At 43.0% G+C, this 18,332-nt stretch overlaps 1 protein-coding gene across 1 annotated transcript in view; it reads right to left on the reverse strand.

Moving 5' to 3' along the window:
* Nucleotides 1-18,332, reverse strand: part of dcc (DCC netrin 1 receptor) — a 252,047-nt gene that overhangs the window by 114,168 nt on the left and 119,547 nt on the right. Inside the window, exons 9-12 of the mRNA XM_026297730.1 lie at nt 16,798-16,952; nt 15,868-16,016; nt 15,628-15,766; nt 10,131-10,180 (exon numbers count right to left, since the gene is read on the reverse strand). Of these exons, the coding sequence (XP_026153515.1) occupies nt 10,131-10,180; nt 15,628-15,766; nt 15,868-16,016; nt 16,798-16,952 (493 nt within the window). The remainder of the gene's footprint in view (nt 1-10,130; nt 10,181-15,627; nt 15,767-15,867; nt 16,017-16,797; nt 16,953-18,332) is intronic.

The raw sequence follows: 18,332 nt of genomic DNA on the forward strand, positions 1-18,332 counted from the left end.
AACCTTAGCTTCATTCAAATGTTCCAGAGAAAAAAAGAAGACAAACCCTGGGATCAAATTCATGACTTCCTGATCACAGGACTTAATATTGCTTGCCTGTCTAATTAGCATTTCTGCCCCTGATGAGGTGGGCGGAGCCTCAGGTGGTGTTGGTGTGAGGTAGTGATGGATGAGAAGACAATCTGAGGGTCAAACAGAGCTGAAAATCTAAAACAATCTGATGATTATGTTTCTGTGTTTGTTTCTTGGTGTGTAATCACCTAGTTACCACAGCTACATCAGAGTGAAGGAATCTGATGACCGTAATTATCAGCTGTTCACTGATATCATCAGAGTGTGAGAGACAGATGCAGCCAGAACATCTGGTTTTTCATGGAGCAAGAAAATTGTGATAAATGAATGAATTCCCAAAGAGCGTGCAGAACTGAAGTAAATGAATTACCACCAGGCTGACTATAGAAGACAATGGTAATGGATAATTAGGTAATGGATAAATAAGTGACTGACTGACCAAATGAATGAGTGAATTAATGAGTGAGTGAGAGAGTGACTAGCTGTCTGAACTGAAGAATGAATACGTTAGAGTGATTGTAAAAAACTTAAAAAAATTAAGTAAATGAATAACAGATTGACAGCAATAAATGATGTTGAAAGATGAAAAGAATGAATGGAGTAAGTGAGTGTTTGACTGAATTAATACATAAGTGACTGGATGACATACTGAATATAATAATTACTGAATACATGGTTTAATGCAGTGGTTCCCAATTCTGGTCCTCAAGGAATACTGGCCTGCTTTTCATTCATTGAGTGTATATTAGATTGCATATGTGCCATTAATATGCACTAGAAGACACATTCCTACAGACAAACACATACTGAACTTTGTGTGTGTGAGACACACTGGATGAAACTTTTAAAATGCTTTGCCTTTCCTGACATACTAAAGGTCATGTCCAGCAGCTCTTGGTGAATCAGGAACTTTCCTGCATAACCCTGCCTCCTGTAACGGACACCATCGGAGACGGGAACAAGGAACATGTTCAAGGTCTTTATTTCGATACTCACAAAATAACGGGAAACGAGGAAACAGGTACGGTGTGTCCAAGGGAATGTTACTGAGATCAGACAGAGAGTAGGAGTGAGGGAAGTCCATATATACTGGAGGGAGAGTGCAGACGAGGTGCAGGTGAGTGACTAGGGAACAGGTGAGACGGATTGTGGTGATTGCCAGGGGAAAAGCCTGGCAGAACCGTAACAGTACCCCCCTCTCCACGGCCAACTCCTGGGGGCCGAACCCCCCTCCTGAGGACAGGGGACCGTGGAGACTGGGGAGAGAGGAGGCTGGAGACTGGGAACTGGGGAGAGAGGAGGCTGGAGACTGGGAACTGGTGACAGAGGAGACTGGAGACTGGGAACTGGGGACAGAGGAGACTGGAGACTGGGAACTGGGGACAGAGGAGACTGGAGACTGTGGAGAGGCAGCCACGGTGGCGGTGGTTCCGGAGCCCGCGGCCACGGCGGTAGGGACTGCGGAGGTGGTGGTTCAGGGGACCGCGGCAGCGGCAGTTGCAGCTACGGTGGCGGTGGTTCCGGAGACCGCGGCCGCGGCGGTAGAGACTGCGGAGGCGACGGTTCCGGGGACCGCGGCAGCGGCAGTTGCAGCTGCGGTGGCGGTTGTTCCGGAGACCGCGGCCGCGGCGGTAGAGACTGCAACTCTGGGAACGCTGGAGGCAACTCTGGGAACGCTGGAGACGGCGATGGCTGGAGAGACTCTGGATCGGACGGCTGGAGAGGCCCTGGCCCGGAGGGCTGGAGAGGCCCTGGAGACGGCGGTGGCTGGAGAGGCCCGGGAGACGGCGGCGGCTGGAGAGGCCTGGGAGACGGCGGCGGCTGGAGAGGCCCTGGAGACGGCGGCGGCTGGAGAGGCCCTGGAGACGGCGGCGACAGGAGAGACCCTGGTTCGGGCGGCTGGAGAGACCCTGGCTCGGGCTGCAGGAGAGACCCTGGCTCGAGCTGCAGGAGGAATTCTGGCTTGGACTGCATCTGCTGCAGAGGCGCCAGAGGCCGCGGCAGCGGCGGTAGCCGCTCCGGAGATGGTGGTTCCGGAGACCAAGGCAGCGGAAGTTGCAGCTGTGGGGGCGGCGGCAATGGCCGTTGCAGTAATGAAGAAACTGCGGCGCTGGAGAGGGCGGTAGCAGTGAGGGTGTGAGAGGAATCCTGGCAGTGGAGACCTCGTTAGGGGACGACGACTCTCGGGCTGGTCCTTTATGACGGCGCGATTCCGTCGCTGTCGTCGAGACGGCGGGTCAGGTGGCCGACCCCCGGACCTCCTTGCCAGACGGGTACCGCGGAAGGAGTTTCGGTGGGACTCCACGATGAGGAGGTCCGTCCAAAAAAGGTCCCAGTCCTCATCGTCGAGACCCTCCCCGTCAGAATAACAAAGGAGATCCCTGGGGTCTAAATGGTGCCGCGGAAATTCTGAATCCACGGGATACTCCGGCTCCTCGGGGTACGTCGGCTCCTCGGGGTACATCGGCTCCTCGGGGTACATCGGCTCCTCGGGATACTCCACAAACCGGGAAGAAGGGAGAACGGGTGCGTCGCTGCACGGCGGCTTAAGGGTCCAGGGTCTTGCCTTAAGTTCCTGCCAGATGGCATGTGCCTCAGCCAGGGTTAGAGGCTGGGGAGCCATCTGGCAGAGCTGTGATGGCCGCGGAGATGGCCGGGGACGCGGCTGCGGATAGGACCAGGGAGTTTTGGGCTTCCGGTATGAGTCCGGAGAGCTCCTCCGGTTTGTTCGGTGTCGGTCTGATCTTCTGTAACGGACACCATCGGGAAACGAGGAAACAGGTACGGTGTGTTCAAGGGAATGTTACTGAGATCAGACAGAGAGTAGGAGTGAGGGAAGTCCATATATACTGGAGGGAGAGTGCAGACGAGGTGCAGGTGAGTGACTAGGGAACAGGTGAGACGGATTGTGGTGATTGCCAGGGGAAAAGCCTGGCAGAACCGTAACACCTCCAAACTGCAGCAAGTGAAAGTGTTATTTTGTAATGCAAATAACAAAATCCTCTTCTATTAGAGTAATAAAGGCTCCAGAGGACATTCTGTACTGTCATTATATTTTACAGGAATAACCACGAATAAACTATGAGACTGGAGAGAAAATCAATTCCATTATTTGAATCCATTTTACCCCCTGAAAAAGGCCTTTTATGTCTTACTATACATTTTTCATCAATCATGGCTGAATGAACTGCTGATGATTTCTAAAATGATAAACCTGTTGTAAAAATACTGTGCACTAGAAATTCCCTTTCAAACCAGTAAATATGTAATGAGGGCACATGACATTACTGAATTGTTTGAACTTGTCTCCATATTTGGTAAAAAAAGGATTTTGATTTGTGTTTTCTGCAGTAACAGCTCCTCTAATGGTGTATAGGGGGATGGATATTTCATACAGACTGGATGTGTCCTGTACGGTTCCAATTATTTGCCATCATCTGAATTGGAGCCATGAAAGGGAGGAAGTTAATTCCAACTAGACAGCCTCTTTTTTGTATAATGTGGGACAAAAATAGCTGCCAAATTATCCAGCTAGCTTCCACTTTCCAAATGAGAAAGTTGAGTCTTCTACATGTGGGATGGTGAGAAACAGGTGATAAATGTCTTCAACTGTATCAGTTGTTGTAGGATGTACAAGAACATATTATAGAAGCTGAATGTACATCTTCTAGCAATAGCAGCTCACAGACCCATTTGACAAATTTTTAATGTTATCTAAGATTCTAGAGAAGAAACAAGATAATTTGACTTGTTATAAGGAAAATTTAAATCTTATCTAGATATCTATCAGTCTCAAGATTTGTTGCAGAAGCAAGGAGGGTGTCTAGACAGTGGAGTCATAGTGTGAATAGTATGGATACTGAATTCTCATGCAAAGAGAGAAAGAACTGGGTCAGAGAACAGTGGCCACTGCTTCTATCTGTCTCGACTGAACATCAGAAAAGACCTTAATACTCTACTTCAGAATAACTTTAATGCCTGTCGTTCTTGATGGAAGTGAAAACACATATAAGCAAGAGCTACACAGACACATACACTGAGAAAAATGAATGTTTGTAAGAGTGAAAATAAGTCAGTGCAAAAGGGAAATAAAATAAATATGTGAATCAAGAACAAAATGATTTATGGCTTGGGCCTTCCCTCTTTGACAGACATTTATTGAGTTTTTATAATAGACTAGAGTAGGAGTAAAACCACATTTAATGGCCTCCAAAGTAAGACATTCTTTTAATTAATTTTTAAATCAGCTTCCAGGTTCTCTAGGCTAACACAAATCTGATTCCTATAGAGACTCACTGGGAGGCTTAATGGCTCCAAAGGGAAGCCTCCCAGAAACTATCCTTAGACCAGTTTTGGAGCTAAAAGTGTGTTGTGTGCTTGATATTTCTAGACTCCACCTCTGATCTAGATTATGTCAAAGAGACAGTGACCCTGGCTGGACTCTCTGGAGAAAACCCAAAGCCTGACATACTGTAAACTGTGTGTTCAACCAGGCATTCAACAAGACACTCATACACACTCTGACAGTAACGCTCCACTGACTGGAGGAAAGTTGAGGAAATGTCAGATTTGTCTGAAAAGTTGGTTTGACAGCGGAAACTTGACAAGTGCAGAAAGATTCACACATTAGTCCTTCAGCAGCAAGCTGCAAAGAAAATGAATGAGGCTGGACCCTCACACACATAACACGCAGGCACTGTGTGTATGTATGACAATTAGACAGCAGGCTGTTGCAGGAGTTCAGCAGAGTTAGGAGTTAACATGCATTCTTCTCTCGATATTTTGCATGAGAAAAACAAATTTTCTTCCTTTTACATTTTTTAACCTCAAAATTTCTAAGAAAGCTTATGATACCGCTGCTGCTGATAGGAATACCTAATCTATCAATACCTTTTCCATTGAGAATGTATCTGGGATCCATATTGTTTAGCCCCATATTGCATTAGATAGACTTCGCATTCACCCCAGTGTTCAGCTGTAGGCTATGTTCTGTCATTGTGAAAGTGACTACCATAAGCTCTCCTAACTCAGGGAGCAGAGCAGAGATGAAAGACGTAATCTCTGTGTAAATATTCACAGACTGAAATACACTGTTGGCTAATATTCTGTTTTAAATTTGCCTTTTGTGTTCTTAATAGCTGCTATAAGACACTAGAAACACAATAAAGTCAAGTGAATGCTGCTCCTTTTTTCTTTTCATTTTTGAGTATCTCACTCACACATTGTAAGAAACTCAAGCTTTTTGAGAGAGGTCCCTACATAGCCCAGGACACCATGACCCAGAAAATATGAACAATTTTCTTGGTGCCATTAATGAAACTGTCTTTTCATTAAAGTGTGCTGTGTTTTGGACAGGGGCAGCCACCTGCTCAACCAAACAAAAAAATGTTTGGTTGAGACAAATATAAATATCTATCTATCTTTCTCTCTCTCTCTCTCTCTCTCTCTCTCTATATATATAAATATATATATATATATATATATATATATATACATACAGTATCTCACAGAAGTGAGTACACCGCTCACATTTTTGTAAATAATTTATTATATCTTTTCATGTGACAAGACTGAAGAAATGACACTTTGCTACAATGTAAAGTAGAGTGTACAGCTTGAATAACAGTGTAAATTTGCTGTCCCTTCAAAATAACTCAACACACAGCCATTTATGTCTAAACCGCTGGCAACAAAAGTGAGTACACCCCTAAGTGAAAATGTCCAAATTGGGCCCAAAGTGTCAATATTTTGTGTGACCACCATTATTTTCCAGCACTGCCATAAACCTCTTGGGCATGGAGTTCACCAGAGCTTCACAGGTTGCCATTGGAATCCTCTTCCACTCCTCCATGATGACATCACAGAGCTGGTGGATGTTAGAGACCTTGCACTCCTCCACCTTCTGTTTGAGGATGCCCCACAGATGCTCAATAGGGTTTAGGTCTGGAGACATGCTTGGCCAGTCCATCACCATTACCCTCTTTAGCAAGGCAATGGTTGTCTTGAATTTCTCATTAATGTACACTCAGCACCCCATCTTGACAGAAAAAAACAGAAATGTCGAAATTTTTGCAAATTTATTAAAAAATTAAAACTGAAATATCACATGGTCATAAGTATTCAGACCCTTTGCAGTGACACTCATATTTAACTCACATGCTGTCCATTTCTTCTGATCCTCCTTGAGATGGTTCTGCTCCTTCATTGGAGTCCAGCTGTGTTTAATTAAACTGATTGGACTCGATTAGGAAAGGCACACACCTGTCTATATAAGACCTTACAGCTCACAGTGCATGTCAGAGCAAATGAGAATCATGAGGTCGAAGGAACTGCCCAAGCAGCTCAGAGACAGAATTGTGGCAAGGCACAGATCTGGCCAAGGTTACAAAAGAATTTCTGCAGCACTCAAGGTTCCTAAGAGCACAGTGGCCTCCATAATCCTCAAATGGAAAAAGTTTGGGACGACCAGAACTCTTTCTGGACCTGGCCGTCCAGCCAAACTGAGCAATCGTGGGAGAAGAGCCTTGGTGAGAGAGGTAAAGAAGAACCCAAAGATCACTGTGGCTGAGCTCCAGAGATGCAGTAGGGAGATGGGAGAACGTTCCACAGAGTCAACTATCACTGCAGCCCTCCACCAGTCAGGGCATTATGGCAGAGTGGCCCGACGGAGACCTCTCCTCAGTGCAAGACACATGAAAGCCCGCATAGAGTTTGCCAAAAAACACATGAAAGACTCCCAGACTATGAGAAATAAGATTCTCTGGTCTGATGAGACCAAGATTGAACTTTTTGGTGTTAATTCTAAGCGGTATGTGTGGAGAAAACCAGGCACTGCTCATCACCTGCCCAATACAATCCCTACAGTGAAACATGGTGGTGGGAGCATCATGTTGTGGGGGTGTTTTTCAGCTGCAGGGACAGGACGACTGGTTGCAATTGAAGGAAAGATGAATGCGGCCAAGTACAGAGATATCCTGGAAGAAAACCTCTTCCAGAGTGCTCAGGACCTCAGACTGGGCCGAAGGTTCACCTTTCAACAGGACAATGACCCTAAGCACACAGCTAAAATAACAAAGGAGCAGCTTCGAAACAACTCTGTGACCGTTCTTGACTGGCCCAGCCAGAGCCCTGACCTAAACCCAATTGAGCATCTCTGGAGAGACCTGAAAATGGCTGTCCACCAATGTTCACCATCCAACCTGACAGAACTGGAGAGGATCTGCAAGGAAGAATGGCAGAGGATCCCCAAATCCAGGTGTGAAAAACTTGTTGCATCATTCCCAAGAAGACTCATGGCTGTACTAGCTCAAAAGGGTGCGTCTACTCAATACTGAGCACAGGGTCTGAATACTTATGACCATGTGATATTTCAGTTTTTCTTTTTTAATAAATTTGCAAAAATTTCGACATTTCATTTTTTTTCTGTCAAGATGGGGTGCTGAGTGTACATTAATGAGAAATAAAATGAACTTTTTTGATTTTGGCAAATGGCTGTAATGACACAAAGAGTGAAAAATTTAAAGGGGTCTGAATACTTTCCGTACCCACTGTGTATATATATATATATATATATATATATATATATATATATATACACACACACCCACACATATGTGTGTGTATCAGCTCTCAGAAGACCTTAAACTGTCAAGCGGCTTTGACACCACCGATTGATCAGCCCTGACCTGAGAGCTGATCAGCAGAGAAATATCAATACCAGGCAGGAAAATAAATGGACAGAAACTAAATGAGGTCAGACCTCCAGAGACAGTCTGAGCGCCTCTTTATGGACGTAAATTATGAGCCGTTCACATCTCTTCAAACATTCATCATCTTCTCTGCAGTTGCTTAATGAACAGGATGAAAAATTCTTATGACTCAAGTGTGTAATGAAACAGGTTGCACGTCTTTTTATAAGACAGTCATTTCATCTGAAATTCCCACCACTGTTCTACCATTATGTAATTCAATTTCATTTGTATAGCACAAATTCCCAAGATCAGGATGTGTTTTCAATGAGCCATGATTGACAATTTACACATCTATCCAACCAACCATTCAATTTCAGCTGCTTTTCTGATTTTCAGCAGTGCAGTTCAGACAACTCTTTCCCCAGCCATATTATCTAGCTCTTCCTGGGAGGTGTTGAGATGTTCCCCTGCTAGGTGAGATATGCCTACAGCATATTCTGGGTTTACCTGAGGGTGTCCTGCTCCTATAAGACTGAGGAACCAAGACATAACCCTTCTTAAAGTCCACAAGACACTTGTAAACTAGATGGGCAAACCCCAGTCTGACCACTCACATAGCCTTGCAAGGCTAAAGAGTTTTAGAACATTTCAGATTTATTTAGTTGGCCTGCCAGAAAGTCCTTGAGACCAAACAAAATCCCACTCAGATTCCACATCCCAGTCTCACCTGGGATGCATGAGACATTCTTTTGGAAGGGGGAGTTCACCTCAAAGATAAGGGCATTTCCAGCTCAAACTCACTACACCTTTCGGTTTACTATCTGTCCAGCAGTCCTCCCCACCATCTGATCCAACTCACCACTCAGCATTGATCAGCTGACGGATCTGGACACCCATGTGTCCACAGTATAGCTGACAGGTACTTTAGCCAACTTTTCCATTGAAAAACAAAAACAAATGAAGACAGCAGTTGAGGAATAATGTTTTTACAGGCCTGTGCCTCTCTAAGTTTGTTTCAAGATCACCAATTCTGAATGTTGCTGAGCTGACGTAGCTAGATTCACAATTTTCTTTTCAAATTTTGACACTGTAGTCACTCAACAAAGTATAGAGACAACTACTGTCTCTTAAAGCCCATAATTTTAGCAAATGGACCATTAACTGCTAATTAAATATTAGCAGTTGCTGCTTGCAGCGTAACCACAAATGTTCAGACTATCGCTTTGACTGGATAACTTTGATAATGAAGGGAAAGTTAAAAATGTGATGACTCAAGCAAGTTCTGGAGTTATAAAGGTCACAGTTTTTCTGTGATTTCTAAACAGAAATCTAACAATAGGTGTACCGTGTTCGTGTTCAGATTTGCCTGAGTAATGCCTCAGAGAAGGAGCACTGATTTTGTGTTTGGGTTCTAAGGGTTTAAAGTGTAGAACCCTACTTATCTTATATGTCACAGTTAAGGCTGCACCTACTGCCTGTGTTGGTCACCAGGTCAACTCAGTGACAAAACTGAAAAACTTGTTTCTTTCATCTCATGCAGTGATTTGCTGTATATTAACATTTAATGTCTAGTATATTCACATGTAGATATTACACGGCCAGATATCTTTGGGGTACTCTAGGTACTAGTATGTACTATGTGTGAATCCTAGAGTATAGCTTGGACTTGTGCACTTGTATTAAACTGTCTGCTGATTTTAAACAGTTAAAGAGGATGGGATCAGTTTAAATGATGTGACTGGCTGTTAGGCTAACAATGGAGATGATCCCAACTCTGCCCTGGACTAGTTGGGCACCACCTAGACTGTCTGTCAAGCTGGCAGAGGTGTGTTTGGTTGTTTTGGGAGCCATGTTGTTTCTTGTTCTTTCTTACTGTGCTTCTGAGAATATGACATCCAGAGAGCAAAAGATAAAGTTTTGGCCAGGGTCCCATGTATGGTCCAGTTCTCTGAAAATGTTTTTGAGTAAACTGGAGTTTATGACTATGAAAAATATATGTGCGTTTATGTACATGCACGCTTGTGGATGACATCAATCATTAAAATGAGGCAGATCACTAGAGAGCAACAGCAGGCTGATGGCAGTGTCACAGTTTAAATGTGTGTCAGAGTTATCAGTCATCAGTCACTTTCAGGGTGCAGGAAGCTAGAAACTTATGAATGTGAAGTGGTTTATATAGGCATCTTTGTACAAATTGTTCTGAATGAGAAACTAAGGTCATCTCAGGGTGACCACAAAGATTTTTAAAAATCTTAAAATATGACAAAACTATTATCACCACAAATTGAACACAGCCGATGTCTGCCGTTACAGTGTTAGAAATGGACAGAGAAAGGAGAGAGAAAAAGTATACACAGTTAAACTCACCCGTGACAGGACAACCTCTAAGGTGATGTTCTGAGGAGGTGCGCTGGGCACTGCCAAAGAGACCAAAAAAAGAAAAAACAGTGTAAATATACATATATATATGTATGGGAGTTTGAGGGTTCTTCGCAGTATCTTAGCTGTTCCTAGCACTGCGCTCTTCTGGACTGAGATCTCTGATATTGTTCCTGGGATCTGTTGGAGCCACTCTCCCAGTTTGGGGGTCACAGCTCCGAGGGTGCCGATTACCACGGGGACCACTGTTGCCTTCACCTTCCACATCTTTTCTAGCTCTTCTTTAAGCCCTTGGTATTTCTCCAGCTTCTCATGTTCCTTCTTTCTGATGTTGCTGTCACTTGGGATTGCTACATCTACCACTACGGCTTTCTTCTGCTGTTTGTCCACCACTACTATGTCCGGTTGGTTAGCCATGACCTGTTTGTCGGTCTGTATCTAGAAGTCCCACAGGATCTTAGCTCGGTCATTCTCCCTCACCTTTGGAGGTGTGTCCCATTTTGACCTCGGAACCTCCAGCCCATACTTGGCACAGATGTTCCTGTACACTATGCCGGCCACTTGGCTATGTTCCATGTACGCTCTGCCTGCTAGCATCTTACAACCTGTTGTTATGTCTTGGATTGTCTCAGGGGCATCTTTGCACAGCCTGCACCTGGGGTCCTGCCTGGTGTGGTAGACCCCGGCCTCTATCGATCTTGTGCTCAGGGCCTGTTCTTGTGCTGCTACGATTAGTGCCTCTGTGCTGTCTTTCAGTCCAGCTTTTTCCAGCCACCGGTATTCCATCGCTTGGGGCCATCTTCCTGATGTACTCATGGATCTGGGCTGTTTCATCTTGGATGGTGGCTCTGACGCTCACCATATATATATAACTGGGAGAGTGGCTCCAACAGATCCCAGGAACAACATCAGAGATCTCAGTCCAGAAGAGCGCAGTGCTAGGAACAGCTAAGATACTGCGAAGAACCCTCAAACTCCCAGGCCTCTGGTAGAGGACCCGAGATTGAGGAAGACACACACACACCACCCATAGGGGTGAGAAGGGTTTATATATATATATATATATATATATACACACACATTTATTCATAAGTATCAATCAGAATCAATTTTTTTCAATGTATTTAATTTTATTTTTAAGAAAAATGGGAAAAAAATAATCCATTTTAAAACAACAGCAGTTTCCAACAAACACTTAAGGACACCCAAGATAAATCTAATTAGCTTTATTGCTTTTACAATAGCTTTCTGTCAAATGTCACCCAAACTTTTAAAGAAAATGAAAATGAATTGAATTATTGTGACCTTTGTCTACATTTTTCTTTTTTAATTCTGAAATGCTCCTGTGAAATACTACATACAGTACATACATATGCATGCACACACGCGCACACACACACACACACACACACACACACACACATGCAGCATGCCAACCCCTGACCCTAACTAACTACATATAGTTGGGCATGCTTCCACGCACACGACCAAATTGGGAACTCCCAAAGAGGAGCTGGAGTGTATTTTTTCCTGGACTTAACCAAGGTGAGAAACACCAGACTGGTGTGGGGATACTTATGAGCCTACAGCTGAGTGCCACTCACACTGGGGAATAAGGAGGTTGCACAAGTTGTGTTTTTTGGAACTGTAAAGAACTGATTTTCTACTTTGTGCTGTTCTGTTGGTTTCATTGAGACCTTCAGAATGTACTGGGGTGGGTTTACTGTCAAGTTTGGATGAGCTGGGCTGAGGGTCAGCTGGGTGACTCAAGCTAAGGAGTTTAAGGATCTTGTTCATGGGTGACGGTAAAAGGGAACACAAAGAAATACAAAAAAAAACAAAGCTGAAAAGCATGTACAAGACAGACAAAAAGATGAAGTAAACTAAGATGACTGAACATGCAGAGAATTCATGAAGCGCACAAGTAATAAGCATAAAAAAGATGGAGAAAAAATCATGACAATAAAGAATATACAAATGGAAAACAGATTATTAAACCAGTGAAGGTAGAGGATGGAAGTGAAAGTGAAGAGGAAGCAGCAGCAGATGAGTGATTGTCCAGTGAATCAGAGACAAACTGCCATGTTCAAAATGAGAATCAACGTGTTTTGAATGAACACTGCGTCTGTCCAAGTAGATGCCTGATTAACTGTCAGCAGCTTATCTATTGATTCAGCTGCTCATTGTGTGTGTGTGTGGTGTGTGTGTGTCAGTTTTATAGAGGATTCAATTAGCCACAAGTCATTGTTATCATTGAGATGCAGCCGGGAGAGTCACAATACAACAACTATGCATCTGTGTGTTTCTGATCATTTTTATGGTGTGATTGCAGCTGGACAGATGCCTCTATTCTCTCTCACTGTCTATGTATGGAACTTTATTAACAACATACTCCCATCTGTACACCAGTCAGCAGTGTTGCAATCAGAGGAGAAATTAAAGGCCCTGTCTGTTGTCCAAATGTAAACCACAGTGTTGTGCTGCCTGCCATCATAGCATCAACTTCAGGACAGGAAGCTTTTATCACTCCTTGATTGTCTTTATTTTTTTTCATATTCCTCATGTTTTCTATTTAACTATTTATGGGCAAGATTAGATTTTCAACTAACCGTATTAATGTAAATACAGTGCTTGTTGCAACAAAATTTAGCTCAACCTTTAACTAAATACCCATAAAAAAGTGAATGTTGGTATGTTTTGATCCAATATTTTTCTATAAATACCAGGAGTTGGTGGCCCAAAATCTCCAGTCGTTTCTTAATGAAACACTGTACAACAAGATGACATCTTTGAAAGAAGAAAATTCAAGCATGAAAGAGCAGAAAATCCTGTAAAAGACATGATGCCAACAATAAAAAAACAAGTGGATGGAGATTCACTGTGCATCTTCCTGCCTCTGCACCAGGTTTTCCAGACACTGGCACATTGTTTTAGACTGGCACTGTTTCAGACTATGTCAAATCCTATCCAGATTCTCCCTGTCTCTCTGCTCGGCACATTTGTGTCTCTGCTCAGCACATTTGTCACTTACTTACTTTGTCACTCATTGTTCAGGCCTAAATTTCTTTTTCACACACACAGGCACACTTGTCCATAGTTAACTGGTTCAGCTTCCTATGTATGCAGTATATTCTTATGGTTTTCCTTTGTTCTTTGCCAGTGCCTGAGGTGCTCCCTGCACTTTGTGCTCCCTGTACCCTCAGTATCCTTCTGCGCTGCCATGTGCTAATTTGTGATCTTTGTCAATTAAATCCCAGCCTGATTTTGCTTCTTGCCAGATCACGGTTATGGCTCAGTAGGTCCTTACTCACCAACTGGTAGATTCAGGAGGTCATTATCATCTCATACATCTCTATTGTTGTCATTACAGTAATGAAGACGAAGTGTTCCTGCTCTATGTACAGCCTTTTGTTTAAGCACAACAACTAGTTATGTTCAAGCATAAAAACTACAGGGTTAGGAAAATGTGTTTGTGACTTACATTAAAGCTGTCCACACCACCACAGATCACTATGTACAGTGCAGTAAATGCTAATTGCCACTGGATGTCAACTTTCATTGCCTCTTGTAAATGGAGTAGGGCCCTGCTGACCTACAGTGTATATATACTGACGTGCACAGATAATGTTTACTCAGTAGCACGACAACAGTCAAATTCTGTGTGCTGTGTTTATATTTATATTATAAAAACCTGAATGTCCGGCTTGTAAGTATAACGAAGGACTGTGGCTGGGATTAAGTTTCAGTTTATCACACTCACACTCTGTACTCAGTTGTCTTCTTCCTTTGTTTCTTATTTCACTTTATTCCCACGCACTTTGTTACTTATTGTTGACCAGGGCTGATTCATTTTCATATACTTCCCAATATATACATTGGTTACTGTTCAAGTTTTGTTCTCCGGATGTTTTTACGATTAATGAATTTCTCTGTTCCTCACTCTGTTCTGCCCTACACATGACCATAATCTTATATGCTGAAGCCATTTCTTTGTCTGTGTGTGTGTGTATGTGAACTCCATTACTGAGTGTGGATGAGAGGCTAAAACGATACAGCTCTGTCCTCATCTCCCGGCTTAATTAAAGACCCACAAGTCCCCTAATGAAACTACTGACAGTAAGAGAGAGCAAGAATCATAATGATGTCCATGAGAATACATGTTACAGAAAAAGGGGCTCAACTCCAAACTAATGACGTCTCTCTTGCACTCTGCTTTCTCTCTCACACACACACACACACACACACACACACACACACACACACACACACATGGACCAACAGTTCTCTAGTCTCAGCTTCAGACCTGGATCAGCTCAGACCAGTCAGACTGCCACTCTCAAAGAAGGTCTCAGCCCACATCTATCTTCCAGATGCCATGTTTTGAAATATCAACAACCTGCTCATTATTTGCCTTTGTGCTATTAATTGTAATAGATTTTATGAAAACATTATTTAAAATGTTATACATCAGTTTAATTTGAAGCAGAAGAAATATAATCAGTCAGAATGTTCTCATTTAAATAACCAAAGGATATTCAGTAGAAACTCCTCCTCAGAGGTTATCCACGGACATGTTCCCATTACTTTCAACGTAATCAGGTCTGTTTCTACCACTGTGATCCTGTTCTTGGTGGTCTGGAGGACATGTGATTTTGGTAAACTGTTATCTTCAATTTTCAATTTTTGTAGATAGCAGGTGTGCAGATAGTATGCTGAGATAATTGAACACAGACTGCCTCGACCTTTACCTTGAAATTTAGGTCTCAGGTCCAGTATGGCATATGCTGTGATATGTATGGCTTATACCATAACATGATGGTTGAACAGCTGTTAACCTTCTAATTTAAGAAAGTATTTTTGCAATGAAAACATTGAAAATTCAATCTTCACATTTTTTCACAGCTTCTGACCATATCCCACATCACTCTACAGCAATTAGAAATATCCCAAGTAGTAACCTGTTGTAGTAATTTGATGTATGTATGTGTGTAGGAATTCACACAATGTAAGCAGACCCCCACCCACAGTCGCTCTACTCTAAGCTCCTCCCGGATGGCTGAGCTCCTCACCCTATCTCTAAGAGAGTACCCAGCCACCCTGTGGAGGAAACTCATTTCAGCCTTTCAGTCATGACCCAAAAGCTCATGATCATAGGTGAGGGTAGGAATGTAGATCAACTGGTAAATTGAGAGCTTTGCCTTAAGCCTTAGCTGCTTCTTTTCCATGACAGACCAGCACGACCACATCACTGCAGATGCTGCACTGATCCATCTGTCTATCTTCCGCTCCATTTTACCCTCACTTGTGAACAAGACCCCAAGATACCTAAACTCCACTTGAGGCAATGACTCTCCACCAACCCAGAAAGGGAAAATCCACCCTTTTTCGTCTGAGAACCATAGCCTCAGACTTGCAGCAGCAAATCCAACCAAGCTGGCTCAAGATGAGAAATGCTGGAACGAGAAGGAGCAGAAGCAAAGCTCACCGTCTGATTGAGTGATGACACTCATGATGTCTGAGGCGGTTCCTGGTCCGTAGCGGTTGACTGCCAAAACCCGAACTGTGTACTCTGTGAACTTATTGAGTCCTTCCATCTTGTAGTTTAGTCCATCCACCTCCACACTCTACACACAAACATGTAGGTGTGATTACAGCTCAGAAAGTCAGAGCAAATAATTTATTTTATTTTATGAACAGGTGGTGCTACATCTGTGATGGTGCTGACCTGCTCCTTGCCAGATGGGCTCTCAGTCCACAGCAATCTGTAGCCCAGGATGGGGCCGTTTGGTTGGCTAGAAGGCTCCCAGCTCACCTGGATGGAGGTGGGAGACAGAGCCTCAGCTCGGAGAGACTCCACCCTGGTGGGAACCTGGACTGTAAAGGCAGAGCAGAACATGCTGTTCACACACACACAGACACACACTTACAAACCCTGATACTACAACTACTGCTTCTACAAATACTACTGTGTTTGTTAACACTGCCTAATACATCTTGATGAGATGCTATTATTGAATGCATTATCCTTGCATTACAATATGAACCTCCACTGACTTAAAAGTTGTATTTCTATAACATAGAAATAGAGTCAGACTGAAGGAACACTGGATCTAACAAGAGGAAATCCTCAGCGTGACATTTGTTTTTCAAATGTATAAATCTATTTCAGCCTGCTTTGCTGTACTCCCTGTAGTCTTTGTGATGTTTCTGGCCTCACCATCTGTTTAATGTTTACTTTGTCTTTTAGAGATAGTCATGTATTTAGTTTACACAGGTAAACCTTTGGGACATTCTGAAAAACTTGTGTGTCTCAGTGTCTTCAGTACGGAAACACAACAGGCATCAAGTCATTTGTCAGGACCCAACAATTACTGCAGTCACAAAATGTCATGATGATTGCTCAAAGTGTGGAAACAGAATGAGAAAATCATTCAGAGCACTTCCAAAAGCCTGATAAAAATAGTGTGAGTTGACTGACAAACAGGGTGAAGAACTATGTTTATAGGCTCTACTTCGCTAACAGTATTTTTTGGTTTGAAAGAAAGGGCTTTAAGGATTAGTATTATTTCATCTCTTTGGACTGACAGACCATTGCTGTTGGTACTAAAAATATATATAAAAAAGTTATTTGTGGGTGTGTGTGCTAGTGTCTCACGGTCAGGTTTGGTGGTGATCCTCAGGGTCGCAGAGCTCTCTCCTGGCCCCACATCGTTGTAAGCCATAACTCTGAAGCTGTAGCTCTCCTCTGGTTTCAGGTTGGAAACTGTCAGCTCCAAAGACTCAGGCTCTGACACATTCACTGAACGCTCCCTGACACAGGAAAACACAATGCCATACACTTTAACTGCAGTCTAAATGTCTTTTATTACAACTGTTACTAAAATACAGCAGATTTTTTAATCTTAGATTGAGCCTTATAAATCTACACAGGGAGCAGGTCTCCTTTCACAGAGGGAGCCATGTTGCACCAACATGTTTCTACAGTAGCCCAGAATGGACAAACACTGGCTTTGTGCAATCTCACCACTACATGCCACTAAATCTTTTACATTTTACACACTGCACCTTTAATATTTACAGTCATCTAAATAAAATGGCAATATCAGGGCCATGGCACAGTTACAATACATAACTTAGTTTTTGTTTATTCAACTAAGTATATTTTCATTGACCCACTGTATTTAAAATAGAATCCAGGTTGCAACAGTGCAGATAATCAGAGCTGTAATCATTTGTAATCCCTCAGTGGCTGCAACTAATCCTCAGATTACAGCACCTCTGCAGCCTCCCAGTTCTCAGCTCATCACCAAATAACTGGAGAGACAGCTCCTATGACACGATTAAATACACACTGGCGTTTTCTGCTCAGTTCACTGTAAAGAAGCTGGTTGTGGAAATAGCTCTTTAATGATCCTCATTTGAACACTGAGTCCTGTTAAAACAAAAGAGCATACTTAATTTTAGTAGAATTTGGCTTCATTTTGATAAAAATTGCTAAAAAGATTTCCTCAAACTGATTTTCACAGGTCTTGATTTTAGCCACCCAAAACACAAAAGAACAACCAATCAGATTTAAAATGAGTCTTACTTGTAGACACGACGTAGGATGAGAACTACACTGCTGCTCAGAAGTTTACATACCCCTGACAAAATTTGTGAAATTTGTGAAAACATGACTGATCATACAGAAAGTTTTTCTTCTATTTAAAGATAGAGGTCAGATGAATTCATTTATCATGGCATTTATCTGTGCCTTTTTTAATCATATTGATAACTGAAATGTAATGAATGTCACTAACCTTGTGCTCTCTCTCTCTCTCTCCCCTAGTTTGTGCTCTCTCCCTCTCTTCCTCTCTCTCTCTCTGTACCTTCTGCAGGTGTCCCCGGTCCTGGAGCTGATATCGCTGATGTGCAGTTACTGGCCCCACCAACCTGCAGTGTCTATTTGTTGTTTGTTGTTGCTGTTGTTTTCTCTCTCCTCTATCCACTCACCCCAACCGGTTGAGGCAGATGGCCACCCAAACTGAGCCCAGTTCTGCTGGAGGTTTTTTCTTCCGTTAAAGGGAGTTTTTCCTCTCCACTGTCGCCAAGTGCTTGCTCATAAGGGATTTGTTGGGTTTTTAGTTTTTGTAAAGTGCCTTGAGATGATTTGTATTGTGATTTGGCGCTATACAAATAAAATTGAATTGA

Source organism: Mastacembelus armatus, chromosome 12, assembly GCF_900324485.2.
Source record: "Mastacembelus armatus chromosome 12, fMasArm1.2, whole genome shotgun sequence".
NCBI lineage: Eukaryota > Metazoa > Chordata > Actinopteri > Synbranchiformes > Mastacembelidae > Mastacembelus > Mastacembelus armatus.